This window comes from Anomalospiza imberbis, chromosome 1 (genome assembly GCF_031753505.1).
Source record: "Anomalospiza imberbis isolate Cuckoo-Finch-1a 21T00152 chromosome 1, ASM3175350v1, whole genome shotgun sequence".
Lineage (NCBI taxonomy): Eukaryota > Metazoa > Chordata > Aves > Passeriformes > Viduidae > Anomalospiza > Anomalospiza imberbis.
In genome coordinates, this window is record NC_089681.1 from 11,829,509 (window position 1) to 11,850,924 (window position 21,416).

Here is a 21,416-nt window from a genome sequence, read left to right on the forward strand (position 1 = left end):
AAATATTTTGAAATCTACCCAAAACAAGATACTGTATGTTTGTGCTCAACATCTTTATTTGCTGTTACAGAGAGATGATGGTCTCTAGTGAACTCTGTATAGGACTAGAGCAAAGCTGAGGCTTCAGGGTAGATATAATTGCTACTATTAACTTTTAAAACATATTGCACACTAGGGAGGTGCTTTGTCAATTTTAAACTCAGTTGGGGCTATTGGATGGACAAAGCTTTAGTGCCTTGGACTCTTTTTACTGACTTTTTGACAGCCGTTTTTAGAAGGCTTTAAAACCAATTCAAGCTGCTTGGCACATGACCTACAAGGGGACTTCAGTGGCTTTGAAAGCAAGATTAACTTGTCCCAGTGCGGGCTGTATGCCTGTGTCAGATCACACAGGGTAAGCCTGCATCACAGATCTCAGTGCAAATCTACAGCTGCGGGCTCTGGCTGCTGGGAGGGCTGGATGGCCCTGGGCACTGCTGGGCGCAGCCCCCAGCTGCAGAGAGCAGCTCACCTGCCCCTCCAGCAGCTGCGGCTGGGAAAGGGCTCGAGGATGCCACTGGCAAACAGACCACAGCACCCAGCAGGCAGAGCAGGAGCCAGCAATGGCACAGCACAGCAAGCTCCTGGCTTGGGACTGCCACAGCAGAGGATGGTGAGAGGGAATCCAATGAGTCAAGCCTCACATGCAGTGGATGCAACTGGGCAAGTCTTAAATCACTGATTCACTGTGATGTGTTTTCACTGCTTGTAAAATAAAGTGGAAGTACCTTCTTCCAGAGAGAATGAATCCACTGGTGTTTATCTGCCCCTTCAGAAGTATAAAGTGCTATACAAACATGTTGCCAAAATGGCAGGAGGAAAATTTGTGACTGTGACTCCTTGATTGCTATGTATTCTTGTCACTACCATTTCATAATGGTTTGGTATCAAGGTTATTGATAAGATGGTCAGTGCCAGACTCCTTTGGCACAAAGCTCTCCAAGTCAGGGCACTATTCTCTTATTTCCTCACAATATTTGCAGCAGCTGTAGCAAGGAGACTTCTGTGGAGACTTTTTGAACTAGTAAAACAAACAAAAAAACATGGCTTGTAATTTAATCCACACATATGATTATGTATTAAATATTCATGAATATGTGTATGTTCTCCCATACTTCAGCCTACAGAATTTGACCTATTTGGCATTAATTCTATACTTCTGTGTAACTGGATCCTTACAGAACATCTTTCTATATAGTGAGCCAAGATTTTTCTTTTCCATTTTATTATTATAAAGGAATCCTACACAGGCTGTAATATTTTTTTTTTTGATTGTTAAATCTTCTATTGAGCAATTCCCTTCCGGATGATTTGCTGAGATGACGGAAAAAGAGAAGTTTCAGTCAGATCTTCCAAAATAAGACAGAACACACCCAGAGGTAAAGTGCATGCACAAGTAGAATTTGAAACATGTTCTGTAACATACTTTAGGCATAATTTCATATTCTAGATGAGAAATGCAAATTTCTATATAATCTTGACTGCTTGTGCTTCAGTTGCACAGAGCTCTTGTAAGAGTTCATGGAGATTTCATTAGCTCTGTCTTAGATCTGTATTTTAGATTAAACGTACCCAGAAATCCATTAACATGGAAAGTTTCATTATATAGACAGCTTAGAAGTCTGGCACAGTTTGTTCAAAACACTCCTAAAATCTTAATTTATTCATTTGACTATAAACAATATTTATAAATAGAGATGTAAAGTCAAAATTGGCACATGGCACCAATGTACTCTCTAAGTACCCCTGACCTTCAAATTAGAGTACACATAGCCCTAAATTTCCAGTGTCTCGCTGTCTGATCTTCGATGTGCTGAGGATCCCCCTAATGTCATTTAATTTGATGAGGTAAGCAAACCTAAAAGCTATGTGCAAGCAGTTTCAATCACCCTTCCATAGAGTAAAACTCTGATCTGGGCAATCATTAATGGTTTTAATGATTCTCATGATAACAAGTGGGGCTTTTGAGAGCTCAAGTTTAAAGTTTACACAATAGTTCCTTTTTTGTTGTTGTTTCTTCATGTAAATTTCTTGTCATGGTGACTATAATAAAAACCTTTAGAACATTGACAGAATGTACTTTAAAAGCCTCAAACTCCCCAAGAATTATAAAAGTGGGAGCATAACCTAAATGGTGTTTTGTAAAGATGAAGCAGTACAACTTTGTAAGGGAACTTCTGACTTAGGTGCAGTCTGTAGTCTCATTTTAAAGTGATCAGTGTCTTCCATTTAGTGAATGTAAGCAAGAGCTATGGGTAAGCAGAAAATGAGACAGGACTGGAATAAAAAAACACAGAACAATTTTGATGGTAATTCTTTGAAGCAATTCCCAGTTTATAGATGTGTTAAATTTTTTTTTTCTTGTATTCTACTGCCAAAATCAAGTATCTGTGTTTATAAATCTCTCTGGCCAACCACAATTTGGTAATGAAAATACACAACCATGGAAGCAACCACTTCAACTTTTTGTGCTGTGGAAAACCAAAGGCAATTTCCCCTGTTGGGAAACTGACATTCTTCTGTTCTGAAACTCTTCACATGCATTTTGTGGTGTCTGATATACAGTGTCAATTTAACGAAAAACAATCTTTTCTATTACTAGATCTCAAATTGCATATTCTAAAAAAATCATCTCATATCCTGGTTTTATGGGTTGTGTACAGTGTTAAACTGCAAAGATTCAAATCACAAGCTTATTTGTTTCTGTGCCTTGGGGAGTATTTTCTTAAAAGTGAGTACAGTAAGCACATAGAACTGCAAAGAGGAAGAGGTAAGATACACAAAGAACACAAGTGAAGCCACAGTGCATTTTTTGTCATATATTCTTAAGAGTTTGTTCTTTCTTCTCATATAATCACACAATTATCTCGCATTGGGAGGGACAGAAATCAGGAAAAATTGTGTTGCAGTGACTGGTGTAACCACTGCTAACTGATCATTTACTTGGCTTGTAGCAGTGCCAAGAGCAAAACTTCTGGTCATGATTCCACTTGTACTTTTAAGTAGCGTTGCAATCTCCAGTTTGGAGGCTGCTTCTCTGGAGGACACCATATCCCCAGTACATCTACAGATGAACATTTGCCTCCAGTCCTTAACACTATATCTAATTATCACCTATGTTTCTCAAACATGTGTGCTTTGGAGCCCTCCACAGCAATAATTTTGTAAACCACTTAAAAATCACATTTGTGAGTGGCAATGCAAAAGAAAATAGCAATGCTTGGTATCAACAAATTGCTCCTCTGGTGCATCATGACTAGAAACTTCTAGAAAAGTGGTTGCTTCTCTCTCAGATGTAGTTCATGTGCAAAGACTATTTGTTTATTTTTCTCTCCAAAATACATAGTTTTGAGAAAATACCAGTTGTTTTTCAGATAATAATTTGTACTGGCAAGGCCAGTTCATATTCCAGAATAATTTGAGAGTAGAGGGTGTAAAAGAATGAGATAAATATGGATGAAGTTCTTCCAGACTGTGGGATTTACCTTCTGACACATCTTGTAGAAGATGCAGGTTCCCTTGTTCTGCACAAATCAGCCAACCACCTGAGAGTCCATGCATTGAGCTCATGTCCTCTTGTCCTTTGGGTTTATTTCCTGAAGAGCAAGCACTCTGCTGAGCAGGTTTAAAATCCTACCCAGAGTTTGCAGTAGAAAAAGCAGAGTTAATAAAAGTAAAGTAGCATCTGAGGACAAGTAGTATCTGTGCTTTAAAGGTGTTTTTGAGTAAGCCTACCTGCTAAAGCTTATGCATCTGGAAGTTAAGCATTTAAGTCATAGTCACTCCCAGTTCCCTTTGCAGTCTGTGCAGATACGCAGACGCCAGTAGTGAGTGGTTAAGCTCCTCACTGGACAAGCCTCTAAGCTAAATTGAGTGAATTGTCTTCCACAGGTGTCTGCATCCCTCCCTGCCAATACTGGGAGGCCAGACACCTATGCACAGACACCTGCACTTAGATTCTACCATGGATATCTGCAAAGCTAAGTGCGTAAATCTGAGCTGATTGCTCTACTCTCTCCTCATAGTCCATGGAAACCTGAAGTTCAGGCAGTAAAGCCCAGAAGGAAAACTGCTGATGAGCCAGATTAAGGAGACTGATAGAAAATATACAAGCATGACATGGGGTCAAAACTGTAAAAATTTGTGTTGCTGCTCCAGATCATGTAGGGTGCAGGGAGTAAGAGGTAAGGCAGCACAGAGCTGAAATGCAAGAGACACATGCCTGGCAGAGATCACTGAGGTGAGGCAGTACTGAAGCAGAGTAATAAAATAAAATCAATATCTTCTTGGATTACACAGCTGTGAAGAAACCAGGCAGGACAGACTCTGTCCTTCCCATAGGCAAGTAGTCTTAGATACTGAGGAGCATTGCTGGGGGAAAAGTTTTTTTAACATAAGATCTTTATTTCTTGTAGTTGTGCAGCCATATAAAAAGTCAGTGGAATAAGGCAAATAAACAAATAAAAACATAAATATAAACTTGCAATTTATTTTGCTGTTAAAACTAGACTGTAAACAGAATGGTTATGGAGCGTTACAGTGAGTGATAGATATTTCATAGCTTCACTGATCCTCTTTACCTCCAGGCACTTAAAATCCTCTGTTTGTTTATCAAATACAAATATCTATGTAATACCCAAATCCCCATAAAGGCAATTTATTCCTTCCTCATCTGTTATTTCTTTCAGAAGAAAAATCATCTTGAAAAGAATTCCTGTATAGCATTAAAGTACCTGAGGAAAACAGGTCAATAAATCAATAAATATATTCTTGGTTGTTGTAGCACCTTTTAAGCCCAAATGCAAATTTTGTACACTTATTCATCCCCTATATGTAAAGACTGTGACATTTTGCTGTAGATTGAGAGCAAAAGAGAAAAACAAGAGTACAATAGTGGCCTACTGTGTTGGTAATGAAGGGATGCAAGACTGATCTGTCCTTTGTTTTATTTAAAAAGATCAGAGCAATGAACAATTCAGCCACTGAATGGCTGAATTGTGGCATGGCACTGCTCTGAGAGAACATGGGCCAATGCATTTCAGCACAACATTCCTCCATGGGTTATGAAAGCGCTGAAAAGTTCAAGTTAAATATAAGCAGTTTAAAAGCAAGGTAAATCCCTGGATTTCACAAGTGAGATTCAGTGGCAGCAAGCATTCTCCTTTATGAACAGGACTGTTTGCTTGTGTATCCACTCTAACATCTTCCAAACAAATGGTTAAGGGTGTGAGAGAATCTGGAAGCATTGGTTCTGATGTTGTTCATGTGGCCCATTGTCCCTCTAGTTCACAAATCTCACCTCTGACAGTGATTGCTACCTGACCTTTGCAGGAATGCAAGAAATCAACAGCAGGTAGGTATGGAACAACCTGCTTTCCACAGAAAGTGGCTCATAACTAGAGTTTGGCTTCACTCCTGACTCATAATGTTCATTCTTTTTTCCAACCTTTTCACATTTAATTTTGATAACCATTCTGCTAAATATCTCATCTTGATCTGACTCTTCTTTAGCTTCAGAGCAATTTCTTAAGGGCTCGCACAGGACAAATTTCATACCCTGCATCTTGTTTTATAACAATTCTCCCACCAACAGCTCAGAAAAAAAGGGGTGAGGACATCAAGAGGACACAGGGAATGGAGCCAAGATACAGAGCCCAGAATCTCATACTTTGTTGCAATGAATATTGACAGTTTTCTGCCCCTGCCTGTGAGACTGGGAGAATTCCTTCTTTCAACTGCTTGTCCGGGTCTCCTGGATAAGGCTGTGTATCCAAAATTTAGGAAGGAAACCAGGTTCTTTCTTTAGTATGCTATAAAAATATACTAAAATTTATTACAAGTATCATCTAAAGTACTAAAACATCACAGATACTAACTTTAGCAAAATACATGCTAATATTGCAACATACATGCAATGGTCATTCCTTACCTGTAACAGCTGGGTATCAGCTTCACTGGGTCTTTTGGAATTTAGTGCCAAGGCAAGACTTCTTTCCACGTGCTGCTCTGTTCACCCCCTGGCACAGCAAGCACTCTCAGGGGTTGCCAGCAGTGAACCCTCAGTGACAGTGAAGCAGCCCATCAGGCTGTGCCTTGTCCCAGCCAGCTGTCCCTGACAAGTCAGATTGTTTCTAGTTTGACACAAAATGCTGCTGTTCAGGAAGGAGCTCAGGGTGTTGTACTGCCCGAGACACTGCAAAACAGTGGCTTTTGATCATTACTGATCTATTTCACATTTGCATCTGGTTTTCTAGGGGTGAAGAAGTTTCTCTTTATGAACAAATTCTTTGCCTCCTCTCATATCCAATTTGATATTAGGTTGAATACAATACTAGAAACAGTTGGCTGGAGTAACTCATCATTATTTACCTGCACAGGAGTAAGTCATGCAGGTATAACATGCATATTCCAATTCTTTGCTGTGAGCGGCCAGTTATGATACAAGTTCTCTACTTTGTAACTCTTATCCTTAGGAAGTCATTTTCTTTTTGCTAAAGGAAAGAGGAATCAAGACTTTCAAAATTTTGATCTTTATTAATCCATACAGAAATAAAGTGGTTAATTAAAAACAAAACCACCATGACATAAAACATGTTAAAAACGCCATTTGATTTAATGGTGGATTTAGCATCTCACAGTCACTTGCACATTTGGAGATTATTACATCTCTGTAGTTATTATGAACTGCCTATAGCTTTTCCTTCCCATTTCTGAATGAAATATTAGTGCAAACTATCATCATGATCTTACACACCACCTGTTTCTGCTCATTTTCTCATCTTTCTGTGATCATAGAGCTCCTTATTTTACATAGATTTATATGTCCTCTACAAACAATTAAATAAATCTTATAGGCAATAGAACTTTTGATGATCTTACTGAAACAGTGGAAGTCATCTGAAATTTAAACAGACAGTAATTAAATATTCATTGCCACTCTCAGAATGAATTAATCCAGCTGTTAAATCTGCACAGCAGCTATTCAACAGGAAACATCTAAATGTGGATTCTAATCTATTCTGAGTATTAATAATTTTTTTAATTTGAGGGGATATGAACATGACCTTGTTCAGGAAAGAGTTAATTCACTGGTTTAGACCCTCAAGCTTCCAGGTTCCAGGCAGGGAGGGTACAAATAATTTTACAGTAAGACATTGGATATTTTGGCACCTCACACCTGTTAATTCCTTCTATAAAACTATCTAGGTGATAAAATCAGTTAATTATTTGGCATCCTAACTTGTATTCATAGAACTCATGTGATTTTTAAAACTGAATTTTCATAAAAGAGTTTAGGCTATGAAATTTTACAGTTATTGACAAGGGCCATCACATTATCATGGTATATAATCATATTTGCTTTTGTACAACAAGGTAGCTTCAAACAGCAACTTAATTGTCAAGAAATTAGGGAATGGAGATTGAAAATTGCACTGGAGGCTTCAACACAAGTTGTCATGGTTACTTCTGGAAAAAGAGGGGACCAGCAAGTAGCAACTGGACTGGGGAAAGCCTCCAAAAAGCAGCCATGGGCCCTTCTAAAGTAATAGATCAGACACAGCCAGGCTGAGTACATTAACAGGGTAGTGTGGGTGGAAGACTTCTAGAGTGGAGAGAGCCAAAGAAAGTAAGAGGCTGATGTAAAGGTAAAACAAGGAAAACAGAGAAATCTGTGATGTCAAACTGCCTGAAAACCTCTGGAGGGATGTAACAAAGCTTTTGTTCATGACCTCTTTCACTGAATGTGTAAACAGGCTGAACAACAGCTTGGGCTGCCCTTTCGGTGGTATTTAATTCTCATCTCCTGTGACTAATTAGCTTTGCTCATTAGAAGTAAACATGATCAAGGGGCAATGTGGATAATGGTGACAGTGATGTTCTATAAAGCATGAGGGAGTCACAGCCTCAGACGCAGTGAAAATTTATCAAGATGGGGTCACTATAGGTCATCTCATCCATTTTACCCCACAAAGTGGTGGATGTCTCCAAGGCCCTAACCCAGCTTGCTGTAAGGCTTTGAGACCTTTATCTTTATTTCATGTTTCATGTTTCAAAGGAAGGCAATGGTATAATGTCCTTGGTGTGACACAGCACCCCAGAACTTAGAAGCCAGATGTAGGTGCTGGGCAAAGGTGCTCTTCAGCATCCCCGTGTTCAGCTGCCTGCAGAGCTGGGCAGGAGCCACTCGCTCCTCACAGCACATCAGCCACCCCACGCCCTGCTCAGCATTTTTATGGACCCAAAAAATCAATCTTACACACCTGGAAGTATGTCTAAGTACCCCCTGATGAGAGTCACAGCTTTTCACTGATGTTGGAGACCCTCTGTACAGCAGAAATCACCAGAGCAAATTTTCGACCACCTCTCCTTTTTCTGGGAGAGATAAAATAGAAAACAGCTAATTTGGCTCAATAAATGTAAACTATATATGTTGCTTTCCTCTGACATTCCTGACTCTCTTTTGGAATATTTATCTTCTTTGATACATTCCCCCTGACACATTTTAATGCAGTTTACTAACTGAAACAGTTCAGTGCTCTCACCTTACCCCATTTAGGAACACAATCTTTTTTTTTTTTTTTGATCTCAAAGGATGTACTGATCTTTATCTTTTCCAAGTAGAACACAAATACTGGAGAACAAAGGGCAAAATTTTACATTATGTTTAGTATGAAAAGCTCCAGGACTCATTTGAAGAAATGTTGTGAACCATATATTATAATTGTGGGAGGAATTACAGTAAACACCTATATTTGGCTCTTCAAAGTCAATAGAAAAACTAAGAGCTTTTGTAAGCAGAACTAAGAGTTTGACTAAGATAAGACTTCACTTAATTATTATATGAAGCAGATCCCATCCTGTAGAAAATTACCCTTCAGAAAGTATTTTCACTGCTAAAATAAAACTCTAATTCTGACTAGTTTTGGCTTCAAGATTTGCCATACTTCAGTATACATGGATGGCTGTGACTCTACTGTATCATTTTATTGTGTGCTGAAAATGTTGTTTTATAAAACAAGTGTTTTAGAGACTATGTTTATGTTAAACTCACAAACTTCCAATTAATAAAGTGAACAAATTGATCTTTGAAGTCTCTTATTAACCAGCATCTTTCCAAACCTTTACTAATTTTCCCAGTATTTTTTAAACTATGTGCAATTTATCCCAGACCGAGGACACTGTAGCTGAATACAATATTCTGAAAGCATTTACCCTAAAAGGCAGACTAGACAGAATATGTGTAACTTCACATCTTCTATTTGATAACCCCATGCTTATAATTCAAATAAACTCACTATCCCTTTCAGGCACAGTGTTCCAGAGGGAGCTTACTTCAGTGACCATCTACCACGATCTTTAGGTTTGTTCAAACCTCACATGGTGCCTTCCACTTCCTGAATGTTAAAAACATGGAATAATTTACAAAATAAAGATGAAGAGCCAAAAAGATGTTGACACTGTGTAAGCACTGTTCAGCAGTAACTAAAACATCCCTGTGTTATCAACAGTTTTCAGCACAAATCCCAAACACAGCCCCATACCAGCCCCATACCACAAGTTTAACTGTCCCAGACAAAGCCAAAAATTGTCTTCAAATAATTTGTAAGTGTTTATCAATATTACAATGCATATGACTGTACAAAAACTCTACAATGAGGGAAGTGGTGATGGTGAGAAAGATCCTCTGGCTGCACTTGATCTCCTTTAAGTTCTTAAGCTGGGAGAGCAATTTTTTACACAGGCAGATCATGAAAGGAAAAGGGGCAATGGTTTTAAACTTTTAAAAGAGGAAAAATTTAGATTAGATGTCAGGAAAGAGCTCTTTACTCAAGAGGGTGGTGGGGCACTGAACAGGTTGCCCAGAGAAATTATGGGTGCCCTATCCCTGGAAGTGTTCAATGCCAGGTTGGATAGGGCCTTGAGCAGCCTGGTCTAGTGAATGATATCCCTGTCCATGACATGGGAGTTGAAATGAGATGTCTTTCAGGTCCCATCAAGCCAAGATATTCTGTGATTCTATGATTATTATTCAAAGACTTCTGCAAATTCTTATTTTATTCCTGCCGCCATGCCCACCCTGAAGCCCCCTGGCTTCGCCTGCCCATCCGAGGCACGGTCAGCAGTGGGGTCACTCCCCTGTGTCTCGAGGAGAGTCAGGGAGCGGCTAAGACAGAGCGCTGTGCTGTCTGCCTTGTATGGAGGAGAGGCGGCGTCCGAGCAGGTAATGAGGGAGCCGACTCAAGGCTGGGGAAAGAGTCTCAGGTTTAATCCACCCTCCGAGGAGCCCCGAACGCCATTGTATCCGACAGCCAAAAGCGCCTTTGCCCTCGAGGCTTTCGCAATCACCTTAAGTACCAGGGTGGTAACCAGGGGGAAAGGATGCCCACCACCCAATGGGGGGATTCGGGGGAGTGGAAAGGCGGAGGGACAGACAGACACACAAACCAATGGGGGAAGTTCAAGGTAGGGACCCCTGGCCCTCATCCACTCACTCGACACCCAAGGTGGAAAATTCTGGGAGAGTGGGATGGGGAGCCGAGTGATGGACAGGGTACCAGGGAGGGGACAGGGGAATGACTGAGCATTTTCAGGGAGATTGGCATTGAGGGAAAGGCAGGAAAGCTCGGGGTGGAACCACCGGGAGAAAATGGGGGGTGAAGGGGCAAACCATTATGGAACTGTTACAGAGATATAAAAACACAATACAACATATTCCTAAATGATAAGATCTTACTCATTTTTTGCAATATTGCAATAAATAATGGTAATTTAACCTCCTAAACTTGTCTTACATCAATATTTTAGACTGTAGATAGAATTTTTAATTTTAGCAAATGGTCAATATATTTCAGGGCTCCTTTTTTGAGTGAGCAGTTGTGTTTCATACTCTGTGGATTCTTCCACCTGCCAGCACACAAAGGACTATAGGGTCAGCCCCTAGCTGGGCTAGCAGGACAGGACCAGAGGAGCCACTTGTTTTTCAGAAATGTGAGGCAAAATAAAAGTAGCTGGTACTCTCTGGGGCTATTTATCTGCAAGTTACTCAGAAATTTTGACCTGCAAAGGTCAAAATATAATACTTTATATAAAAAATATAGTACTTAACTAGTAAAACACAAACTGTGGGTAGTTGCAATTTATGTTATTGATTATCAACCTTTAAATCTTGGTCTCACCTTAGCTAACAATATTCACCTTTACAATGGGCAGAAAAATCATCTTTAATAGAAAGTTCCTTCATTAATATTCTATTACTCAACCACATAAGAATATTATTATTAAATGTACACCCATTATTTATATAAGATGAGGGCTGCAAAGTATTTCCTGCCAATACCCACAAAAAGACTTGTCTCTCAGCTCTGCAGTCCCTAGAAAGCCTTGCAGAATTCTCTTAAAGATGGTTGGCATTTTTCTGCTGTTTTATACATAAACTGCCTTCCAGTTTTTCAGACTGAACTTACCTAACTTTCTGTGTAATATTTTCAACAATTTCCTTCTTGTTCTGTCAGTTGGTGTGTAAGCCATCTCTATTAATTTGGTCACTCATAACAGAAATCATATTAGGAGAAAATTAGGCTGTCAGCAAAAACCTTAAGAAAATACAGGGAAACTTGTGCATTTTTCTGAGCATTGTGAGAAATATGGATTTCAGCAGGTTCTCAAGCTCTGCTGGAGTGGCAGGGACTAATGAAATTTACTGTACACCACCCACTGAACAGAGTTAAGTAGACAGTCTGATTAATTAAAGTGTCAGTTCAGCCAATGGTTTCAATTTCCCTTTTTCACAAAATAAAAGCTCAAGCGAAAAAATATGGAAAAAAACAATTAGGTTATTTAGGTAATTTCCTGTTGTTGCAGAATAGTCTCTCCAATGCTATTTTTATTCCAATTTTTCAATACAGTTTAAAGGCTTGGAAAGGTGTAAACCATATCTGATGGCCACAGAAGAATTTACTGTCTGCTAATCCCTGATCTCAATCCTGACACACAAGTAATTACTTTTATTTTCATAACAGTATTGTATATTATCTACTTAAATAATGTCCTTGCACCTCTCTACAGAGTGAATATTCCTAGCAAATGCCTAAAGGCTATGCTGGAAACTTCCTGCTCATTGTCCTTCAGTGTCTGAAAAGGCCTGCGATGTTCTGAGTCTTGTCAAAACACCTGAAGAATAATCCAGATGCAGTCACCTTTTGTAATATCTGAACAGTGTGACACAGGCTGCAGTGGTGGGAAAGGGATAAAATCTCTTTTCTTACCAGAGGCCAGTGTTCCTTCTTTGCTCTGTCTCTGCAGTCTGGTGCAGTCCAGCTGTGTGAATGTGAAATAATATATAATATATAATATATAATGCAATCTGAAATACATCTAATTGAAGTATCAAAGGCTTGGCCTCTGGAAAGTTTGGTTTTTCCTTATTTTTCATGTAGCATTTTTTCAGGTGTTTGTAGCCCCATTACAAGTCCTGCCTTTCCATGTGGACTCATGCATTTTACTGTAAAAGTGATCTGGCTACCAAAATTTTAACAGCATTTTTGAACAGATTTATGAATATTGTTGTTACAGTTCTCTGGGATTGAGAACTATTACTGATTTCCATATTTCCCCCAAAGAGTAGCAAAGACTCCATTTTTTCAATGAAACAATTGGGAAGATAAGTACAATTCTGAACACCATCAAAGGCTTAATGGCTCTGGGTCAGGAGTATACAGAGACACAGAATTAAATAAAACTTTTCCTCTCAGAGGCAGGCTCTATTAGATGCATAGGAAAAATGCACTTAAATGAAAATAGTAGCCTATACTCATCTGTCTCTGCTATGTCACTAGCTATGTCCAGGCCATTACAACTTATTTTCTACATTTCTGCACTCACTTTCTGCTCCCTCTGTACTGTACATGGAGTATATGTAAACACCCATAGTTTTGAATGCATAGTCTAGGTAAGGCACATCTGTTTATCATGAGATCTTTTCCTTTATACCATATGTTAACTCTGCAGCCATAGAAATGGAAAGAAAATGCTGCTTTGTCAAGCAAAGTTAAAACTTTCTGCTTGCCTTCCTCCAAGAAGGCAGCAGATCCCCCTGCCTGAGGAAACCACCTGGATGGACATCAATAGGTCTACTACTGCCAGGGTCAGGTGGCAAGACCCCAACAGTGTGAAAGTCCTTTATTCCCTAGCCCGGCAGCTGAAGAAAAGGTCTGGAATGCGTGAAGCCGAGTTTTCAAGGCTGTTTATTTTTTTCTTATCTATAATAGTTTCTCTCTGACCTGCCGAGGTCCGGCTAGTACAGAAGCCATGGCAGTCTGATGCAAGCCCCGGGCGTCTCCCACATTATATACTCAAAATTACATGTACCATGTTTAGAGTTCCCATGCCAATACCTAAAATCTATGTTGGACAGTGTGTCCCTATCCTAGACCAACAGAAAAGTGTCACCATCACACCAAGACATGGATGACAAGAAGAAGGAAGAAAAGGCTAGGGCATGCCCAAATTCCTCCATCTTGTACCCCTGAATTACATTCGAAAAAACCCTAAAAAATTGTAAAAATTCTACTTTTCCACCCTGTGTCAATTCCCTTATTACACTACTCAAACCCTTTCGGCTTGTAATTCCTCATATAAGGTTGTCAGCTTCTCCCATGGGCTAAAAACAAAGCCACAGCTGTTTTTGACTTCTTGCCAAGGTCCCTGAGGCCCCTGCCAGGGTCGAGGCATCCAGGGCAGCCAAAGGGATGCTCTGGACTCCGACATACTACCTTTGGTGTTAAGGAGCTAGAGACATAGCAGTAAATTCTGAGTGCCTTCTGAAGTCACCTTCATATTAAACGAACTAGGCATAAAATATGAGTTCCTTGTGGTTGTGTAGGTTCTTTGCAGTCTAATTACAATATCTAATACAATTTGAATACAGTGTTTTAACAAAACAGTGAACAACTGTGGTGGTACTTGTGGTATTTGAACAATGGACGGTATTTGTAGCAGCGAAGCTAAGAGAGGTTTAAAACCAAACCTGATTTTAGAGCAACTTCTGTTCCCTCAAGATATAAATTCTGTCCTTAATGTGTTTGGTTTGGTTTTGGTTTTTTGTTTTCTTTTAAATAACTGTTCTGGGTGTGTCAGGTAGAATACCTGCCAATTAAATTAAAAGAATACAATAGCTATACGCAAGCGAAGTGTACTTAACCTAAAACTGGATGATGCAACACCACAATACTCTTAAGGCAAGGGCCTGGAAAACGGGAAAGACAAGCGAGACCTCATTTGTGTTGCCCTGCTAAGCTGCTGGAGCTAGGCGCTGCGAGAAGCCCTGTGCGCTCTGAGGCACCGCAGCAGAGGGTGTAAGGGAAGGCTTTGGGAAAGAGCGCTGCCCGGGGCCGGCGCTCGCAGGTCTCCGGGCGCTGCCGGCCCGCTCCCCTCAGAGCGGCCGGGCGGGCGCCTGCGCGGGGCCGCCCCTCGGGCCCCTCCGCCCCGCCCTGCGGCCGAGGCTCCCGAGCGGAGCGGAGCGGGACTGGGAGCGGGGCTGGGGCCGGTCCGGGGCGGGGCGGCGCTGCCGCCGCCGCCGCTGCCGCTGCTGCTGCTGGCGGGAGCTCGGCGGGGCGGTGCCTGGCGCGGACCGCCCGGCCCCACCGGCGGAGCAGCCGCGGGAGCGCGGCCCGGGCGACTCGGCCGCGGGCGGTTCTGGCGGCCGAGCGCCGCGCCCTTCCCCGGCTCCATGTCGGCGTGGCTCGGCCGGGCGGCGCTGCTGCTGGGGCGGCCGGGGGGCCCCGCCGCCGTCCCCTCGTCCTGCCTGGGCTCGCTGCGGGGCCCGCGGTGCTGCTGCCGCCGCCGCCTGGGCAGCCTGCGGGGCGGCGCCGAGGGGCTGCTCCTCCCGCGGGGGTCGCGGGCGCTCGGCACCCACCCCAGGAAGGAGCCCATGGAGGCGCTGAACACAGCGCAGGGTGCCCGCGACTTCATCTATAGCCTGCACTCCACCGAGCGGAGCTGCCTGCTGCGGGAGCTCCACCGCTTCGAGTCCATCGCCATCGCCCAAGGTGAGCCGCGACCCACCCCGAGCCCGGCTGGGGGTGGGAGGGCCGGGCCGGAGCGGGGGCTGAGCCTCTGAAGTTTGGGGGTCCTCCCGCCCTCGCCCAAGCGACTCCTTCGGGCGAGTAGGAAACTCCAGCAGGAGGAGGCATCGAGAAGCGCTCGCCCCTGTGTGTTCGCGTAATTGGTATAAATGAGGCACACGACCTGAAATTTAGTTTCCAGAAGCATCCGCAGCACCTTTGGAACTTAAATTTGCCCAGTGTGGCAAATCCTCGGTGGGTTTGTCATCTCACCGGATGTTTCAGAGAGCCACGGGTGGCCATTTTTCGGAATGGGAGTAGGAAAGTGTGTCTCATAAAATCCTCCTGACACCAGGGCAGCAGTAAATTGATTTCAGACCTCTTAAGAGACGCCAGGCTGCTGCTGCTGTGGGAGCTCATTCATGAGTTACACTTCCCTGCACGGAGCGCTGCCGGCGCTGCTTCTTGGAAGCGTCGGTTCTCATTCGGGAAGATGTGTATGTGCTGGGAAGGTTTACAGATGTGTCTCTGAATACAGGGCTATGCAACGCCAATTAAAGTAATTCACAGTGATTTTTCTAATCTGATCCAGCTGTTCTTGCCAACATGACACTGTTCCTTAAACAAATCAAAAGCTGACAAAACCAAATCCTCTTAATTACAGCCTCCTTACTTCTAGTTCTGATCCTCAGTTGTAATTTGCAATCCCTATTGCAGCGAAGATGATAGCGGGTACTTAAGAGATCAGTGTGCATTTGATCTAGGCCTCTTAGTGACTTTGATAGTAGTGTGCCCTTGGAAAGGGCATTTCTGTGTCTTGTGGCTCCTCTGTAGATGTCTGGAAAAAAATTTGGGTGGGCAGAGAACAGGTCTGACGGTCAGCTGTAAAAGTGTGGCTTTTGTAAAGAGACAGAACCCTTTCAGGTATCTCTTTGGTTTTGTTTGTAGCACACTTAGGTATGAGCACTAGTGTTTCTAGTCAGAGTGAGAGTAGTTCACTTAAACACCTCATTTTGGGAGCAGCAGTGCTTCTGTTTTGCAGACAGTGAATCAGTTTTAATTGTTTTACAACGCAGAGGGTAGAATGCTTTGAACTGTAAGTTGACAGTAATTTTTAAATACTAACAACTAATATTCTTCCCAAATAATTCCTTCTCAGCATCTAAAAGGTTCTTGCTATGAGGTTTTAGTATGAGTTTCTGTCTCATCAGTTATTGCTCAGGTTAAACAGAATGGAGCTGTGTACCTGGAGGATTGTGTGGTGGATATCAAAATAAGACTTTAAAATTTCAGTATAGTGTCTCAACTTTTATACAGATATAAATCAACAGATGGTCATATTTAATATCTTGTTGCTCAGATACTGCTGGATATAATGTGAAAGTCTGTTGTGTAAAATGCTGTGACTTTCTGATGATTCAGGATTCAGAAGCAAAGTAACAAAAGCAGTTAGACATTAAGTTTGCATTTAGACATTTTACTGCATGGGAGATTATTAATTGGTTTTAAGTTTATTCCACTAGTGGAAATTGCAATTCACTTGTGCCTTAAACTGTAATCGTTAATCTTGCTGGAGAGATTATTTCAGCAAAATCTCAGTTGTGGGCTTAGTAGCCTCATAGGTGAGGGCTGCATAAAGTGTTGTAGTGCCATCGGACCTCATCCTTGGAGTCAGATTCTTGATCTGCCCATCTAGCTTGATAAGACTTTTTTTTGTAGATAACCTTTTCCATTAGCCACCTCTATTCATGGGATATTTTTACCAGACTGCAGCATGGTAACAGCTGTCAGCTTTTACCTATAAGAAATTCTGTTTCTTCATGTGTTATGAAAAAAGAAAAATCATAACTGAAAAGGGCGTCTAGTAAGTCTGTTAAATAGAAATTGGAGAAAAACCCTATCTTGAATTTATTGCCCATAGCTGTTTTCTGTAGAGGATTGGTATTGAAAGAATTGAGATTTTGTGTGAAGAAGGGCAGAGAGGTGTTGGATATGTATCATCACTCTTAACGCTGTGGAGTGCCAGAAGACAACAAGGTGGATAGAAGGGCTACACTTGGAAGAAAATTAGAGACTTTTCCAAGCTAGATATTTGTATTCTGTATTTAAAATGCTTTATTATGTTTAGAAATATTTTGTATGGTTGCTCTTTCCTGCTGTTGAAATGGTGACTGTGTAGCAGTGACCTGAACAGGTACGCAGGTTGTGAGTAGCAGGTGAGGGGAGAGCTATTTGTGCCTTGCTTTCCAGGTACTTTCTCCGATTGACTTGTGTCACTTTTGATCTATACAAATCATGAGTTCAGTCAAAACAAAACTGTTTTACAGATGTTGGGTTTCTTATCAACCCTCCTGTTCACTGGCAGTATGCTGTAGCTCCCAGCAGCTGATTCTTTAGCTGAGGTTCCTGGTTGTACTTTTGTGTTGATTTCCAATGAAAGTGATCCAAATGCAGCCTTCAAATTCTCTTCTTTCCTGCTTGTGTAAATTCCCATGTTCTGTTTGAGTCTGAAAAATCAGTCTCTCCTTGATCATGAAATGCCTATGCAGTTTTGCTGCTGTGCTTAAGCTTGTTTTGTGCCTGTGATCTTTTCATAATTCTTTATGAAAAGGGAGGTGATAGTCCATACCCTTCTTAACACATTCCTTATTGGGTTAAGTTTTGACCTTCTTCCTTCACTACCTCTTCTGTGCCCTAACAGACCCCATATCAGCTAGGGGAGGCTGTCAGCAATATGGGGAGACCTGGGCACATCAAGAACCAAATGGGGCAAGTTCCTCAGCCCATTCCCAGGCCTACCACCAGAAGGATGCAGTTCCACCAGCTAATTGCCCTAGCACGAAATATGACAGGACACACTATCTGTGGCCTCCGCTAATGGCAGAGGCTGCAGGGAAACCCATCTTTTGCTGTGGCTGCTGCGCTGAAGGACGGTCCTCAGGTAGGTGAGCTGTAGCTGTTACCTGTAAGTTAGATGAGTCTCTGAAGCATTTTTGAAACTTAAAACATCTGTTTGTGCTGTAGCCACGAAAACTGTAGGTGGGGAGAGGTTTGTGAATATGTTCCTGCCTGCCATCACCTTGTCACCTGTATTACCTGCAGGTTCATGGAGCTTCCAGATACCGGGCACTAGAGGTCAGTTAAGCAGCCTAGCTTATGAATAAACACTGACTGAAATTCTGCTGTTTGTTGTAGTGCTTCAGAAGACAGAACTCTGTCTGTGAGAATGTGATAGCTGAGAGCTGAAAGCCCGAGTTTAAATTCATTGATGCATTTTGCATAGTAGAAGCAGTGGGGAAGACTGTGAAAATGAATCTTGATAGAATAGTTCTCAGAAAATATTTTGAGAACTGTATTGATTTAGACTGTAATCGGTATTTTACTATCTTAAAATTTAGTCAAAACATCACTGAGCTGTTCTTTCTGAAGACAGCTGCAAATCCTTTCTCATCTGGATTTAGTTTTCCTTCTGCGTTGAAGTCTTTAAGTATTTTTTTTCCACTTGTGAACTTTGGAAAGGTGAATAAAGTGTCCCATTTTCCCAGGAAGAGCTTTGAAACAAAGTTTTTAAATTTTAGCTTGTGTTTCTTGTAAGCATGTCAGTCACACCCAGCCACACTAGATAGAGATGATACATGTGGAATTGAATACAAGTAATTTGTATATTTCTATTTTCATGGTTACAGGAGCACTGAAGTAGCAAGTAGGCTGGTTGATTTCAAATGTCATAGTCCTGCTTTCTGTTTCTAGACGGGGTGCCCTGTAAACAAAGCTTAGTTTTGTTGGCTTCATATAATCATATTTCTCTTGTTTCTTTCTTGCATGATGGAGATGAAAGTGTTAAATCTTGCAGAAAATACGCAGAATGATTTAATGCTTCTGACCTTCTATAGCAATAGTCCATTGACAAAAGTGGTGTTAGGAAGAAGATGGGACTTCTTTCTCAAGGTGCTTATATTTAGGGTTTCTACCTTTACTTTCCAGTGTATGAGATAATTCATGGAAGATGCATTTGTAAGCAGTGCAGCAAGCCTGGTAATGAGACAGGAAAATACTAAAGGGTTTGACTTTAAGTAGGAAATACTAAACTTGGCATTTTTGCTGTGTCTTTATTGCTTCCTAGGGTACTGTTGGTCTTTTATGGGCTGCTTTGCAATATTCTTGAGCCCAGATCTAACTACTTTTCATTAATATTACTAACACAGTGATTATCTAGGGCATCTAAGAAATCTCAGTCTTGACAGTGAGAGAATCCTTTATTTTCCCATCTTTTGTTGCAAAGATGGGAAAACAATTCCTGTTTTCCCATCTTTCTGTACATACACATAAAATACATATGTATGTGTGTATATAATACATAAAATAGATGCTTTTAGTGTATAAGGTATGTGCATTGAACACAATTCCTTTAAAGCAACCAGTTGCATTTTATATTTTAAGTGGAAGACTTTTGTGAAATGATCACTAGATGAAAGGTCTTTTGAAGTGGAATTTCTTCTTTTTCTGCCTGGTGAGGTTGTGTATTGCCTGGACAACATGTAAAAACACCATAGCAATGAGTCTTGACAGCTGGTTTTGTAATTTAATTTGCAAGTTTTGGAGAATGCACTTTCTAGCTAGATTCTCTTTGAAGGCACTGGGATGTCATACCATTCATAATAATCTGAGATACATAAAAAATCTGACCAAAACGGCGCATTCTGATAGAAAACTGTTCATATGTTCTAGTTACTTCATCTTGTTTTTGTTAAAAAAAAAAAAAAAAAAAAAAAAAAAAACAAACAAAAACAAAACAAAACCGTAGCGTGCAGGTAAAGGGCTTCACCTCCTTGCATTCAGTTGGGCTGACAGCTGGTGCAGAATCTCAGGGAATTCACAAGGTTATTGTTGGGTGAAATCTCATTTGGTGTCAGAAGAAACCTCACTGGCTTATGTTCTGGTGTTAAATTTATGAGCTCCCCAGTTTACTAGAATAGCTTAGGGAGTGTTTGAGCCTATGTGCCTCTAGTTCCACAGCTTTACAAGGAAAAGTTAATTCAAAAGATGCAGTGTCATCAAAGATGAGTGGATTTCACTGAGGTTTTTAGACACTCTAAACAAGTCTCCTGTGAAAAAAGATTCCCTTCTGTTGCATGAGTCAGATGCTTCTTGCTGATATGAACAAACTGGTTCATCTGCCATGGTGGTTTAGGACTGCTTGGATTTTAGCACCTCTTTTTGTTAGAACTGAATCTCTGCTAAAACAACAAAGCATAATTCCATCCTTCTGGAAGTACTTGTCTTGTTTGAAGAGTAATTTCACAGTGCAAGTGTGAGGTTTGTGGTAAGCACTGCCCTCAGCCCGCTGAGCTGGGAGAACAGGAGCTGTTCATGCTGTTGAGCTTTGACAGGTACCGTGGCACCTGGGGGGGACAGTTCTCCCTCTCTACTTAACAGACCCAGCACATGCAGGTGAATGCCACTTTGTGTGTGGAGCAGTGTCATCTACTTCTCTCTCCCTTGCTGTGACCTAGGTCAATACATTTTTTTAACTCTAGTGTTTGATTGCTATTCTAGGAAAAGGTCTTCTGGCAGACTGCTGGCGAGTGTCTAATTCACAAGTTTGAAATGCCCTGTCAAGCTGGTAAAATGAAAAACTCTTGCCAGCCTGCCTTTGTGAGTTCCTTTATGCTCTCAGACTGTTGCAGTCTACGCCAGAACTGTTAGCAATCTCCTTGCTGTGTCAAAAATACTCGATGGTGAAAGAAATACTGTGTTTCAGATGGAAGGATGAGCTACATTTTGCTTTTGAAACTTTTTTTTTTTTAAATATACCCCCCACCTCCTGCCCAGAGTGGTGGAATCTCTCGTGAAGGCACAGTGCAGAAGGAAAAGTGTTACTGAGGCTCTATTGATCATTTTCATTTTCATCTGAACCTCATGAATCACAGAATCATAGAATATCCTGAGGGAACCCACAAGATTCATCAAGTCCAGATCCTGGCCTTGCACAGGACACCCCCAAGAATCACACTGTGTGCCTGAGAGCATTGTCCAACTCTTCTTGAGCTCTTGAGGATTGATGCTGTGACCACTTCCCCAGGGAGCCTGTTCCAGTGCCCAACCACCCTCTGGGTGTGAAACCTTTTCCTAATATCCAGCTTCAACCTTTCCTGACACAACTTCAGGCCTTTCCCTTGAGTCTGCCACAGACAAGAGATCAGTGTCTGCCCCTCTGCTTCTCTGGGCTGAGTAAGTTTGGGCTGTTCAGCCTGGAGAGCTTTTCTTCAGTTAGGAAGAAATTCTTTACTATGGGGTTGGTGAGACACTGGCATA

The 21,416-nt window shown here is 41.5% G+C and overlaps 1 protein-coding gene and 1 long non-coding RNA gene across 3 annotated transcripts in view; one reads left to right on the forward strand and one right to left on the reverse strand.

Moving 5' to 3' along the window:
* Positions 1 to 3,553: 3,553 nt before the first annotated feature.
* LOC137469140 (uncharacterized) lies at positions 3,554 to 12,350 on the reverse strand. The gene is made up of 3 exons (XR_010996356.1): positions 12,237 to 12,350; positions 9,373 to 9,434; positions 3,554 to 3,672 (listed from the first exon to the last, which is right to left on the reverse strand). It is a non-coding gene; the product is annotated as an uncharacterized lncRNA (long non-coding RNA).
* Positions 12,351 to 14,621: 2,271 nt separating this feature from the next.
* Positions 14,622 to 21,416, forward strand: part of TMEM65 (transmembrane protein 65) — a 30,041-nt gene continuing 23,246 nt past the window's right edge. Inside the window, exons 1-2 of one of the 2 annotated variants that reach the window (XM_068181610.1) lie at positions 14,622 to 15,086; positions 17,803 to 18,042. In XM_068181610.1, coding sequence (XP_068037711.1) covers positions 14,768 to 15,086; positions 17,803 to 18,042 — 559 coding nt within the window. In that variant the 5' untranslated portion in view covers positions 14,622 to 14,767. The remainder of the gene's footprint in view (positions 15,087 to 17,802; positions 18,043 to 21,416) is intronic. The other variant, XM_068181621.1, reaches the window with a different exon arrangement.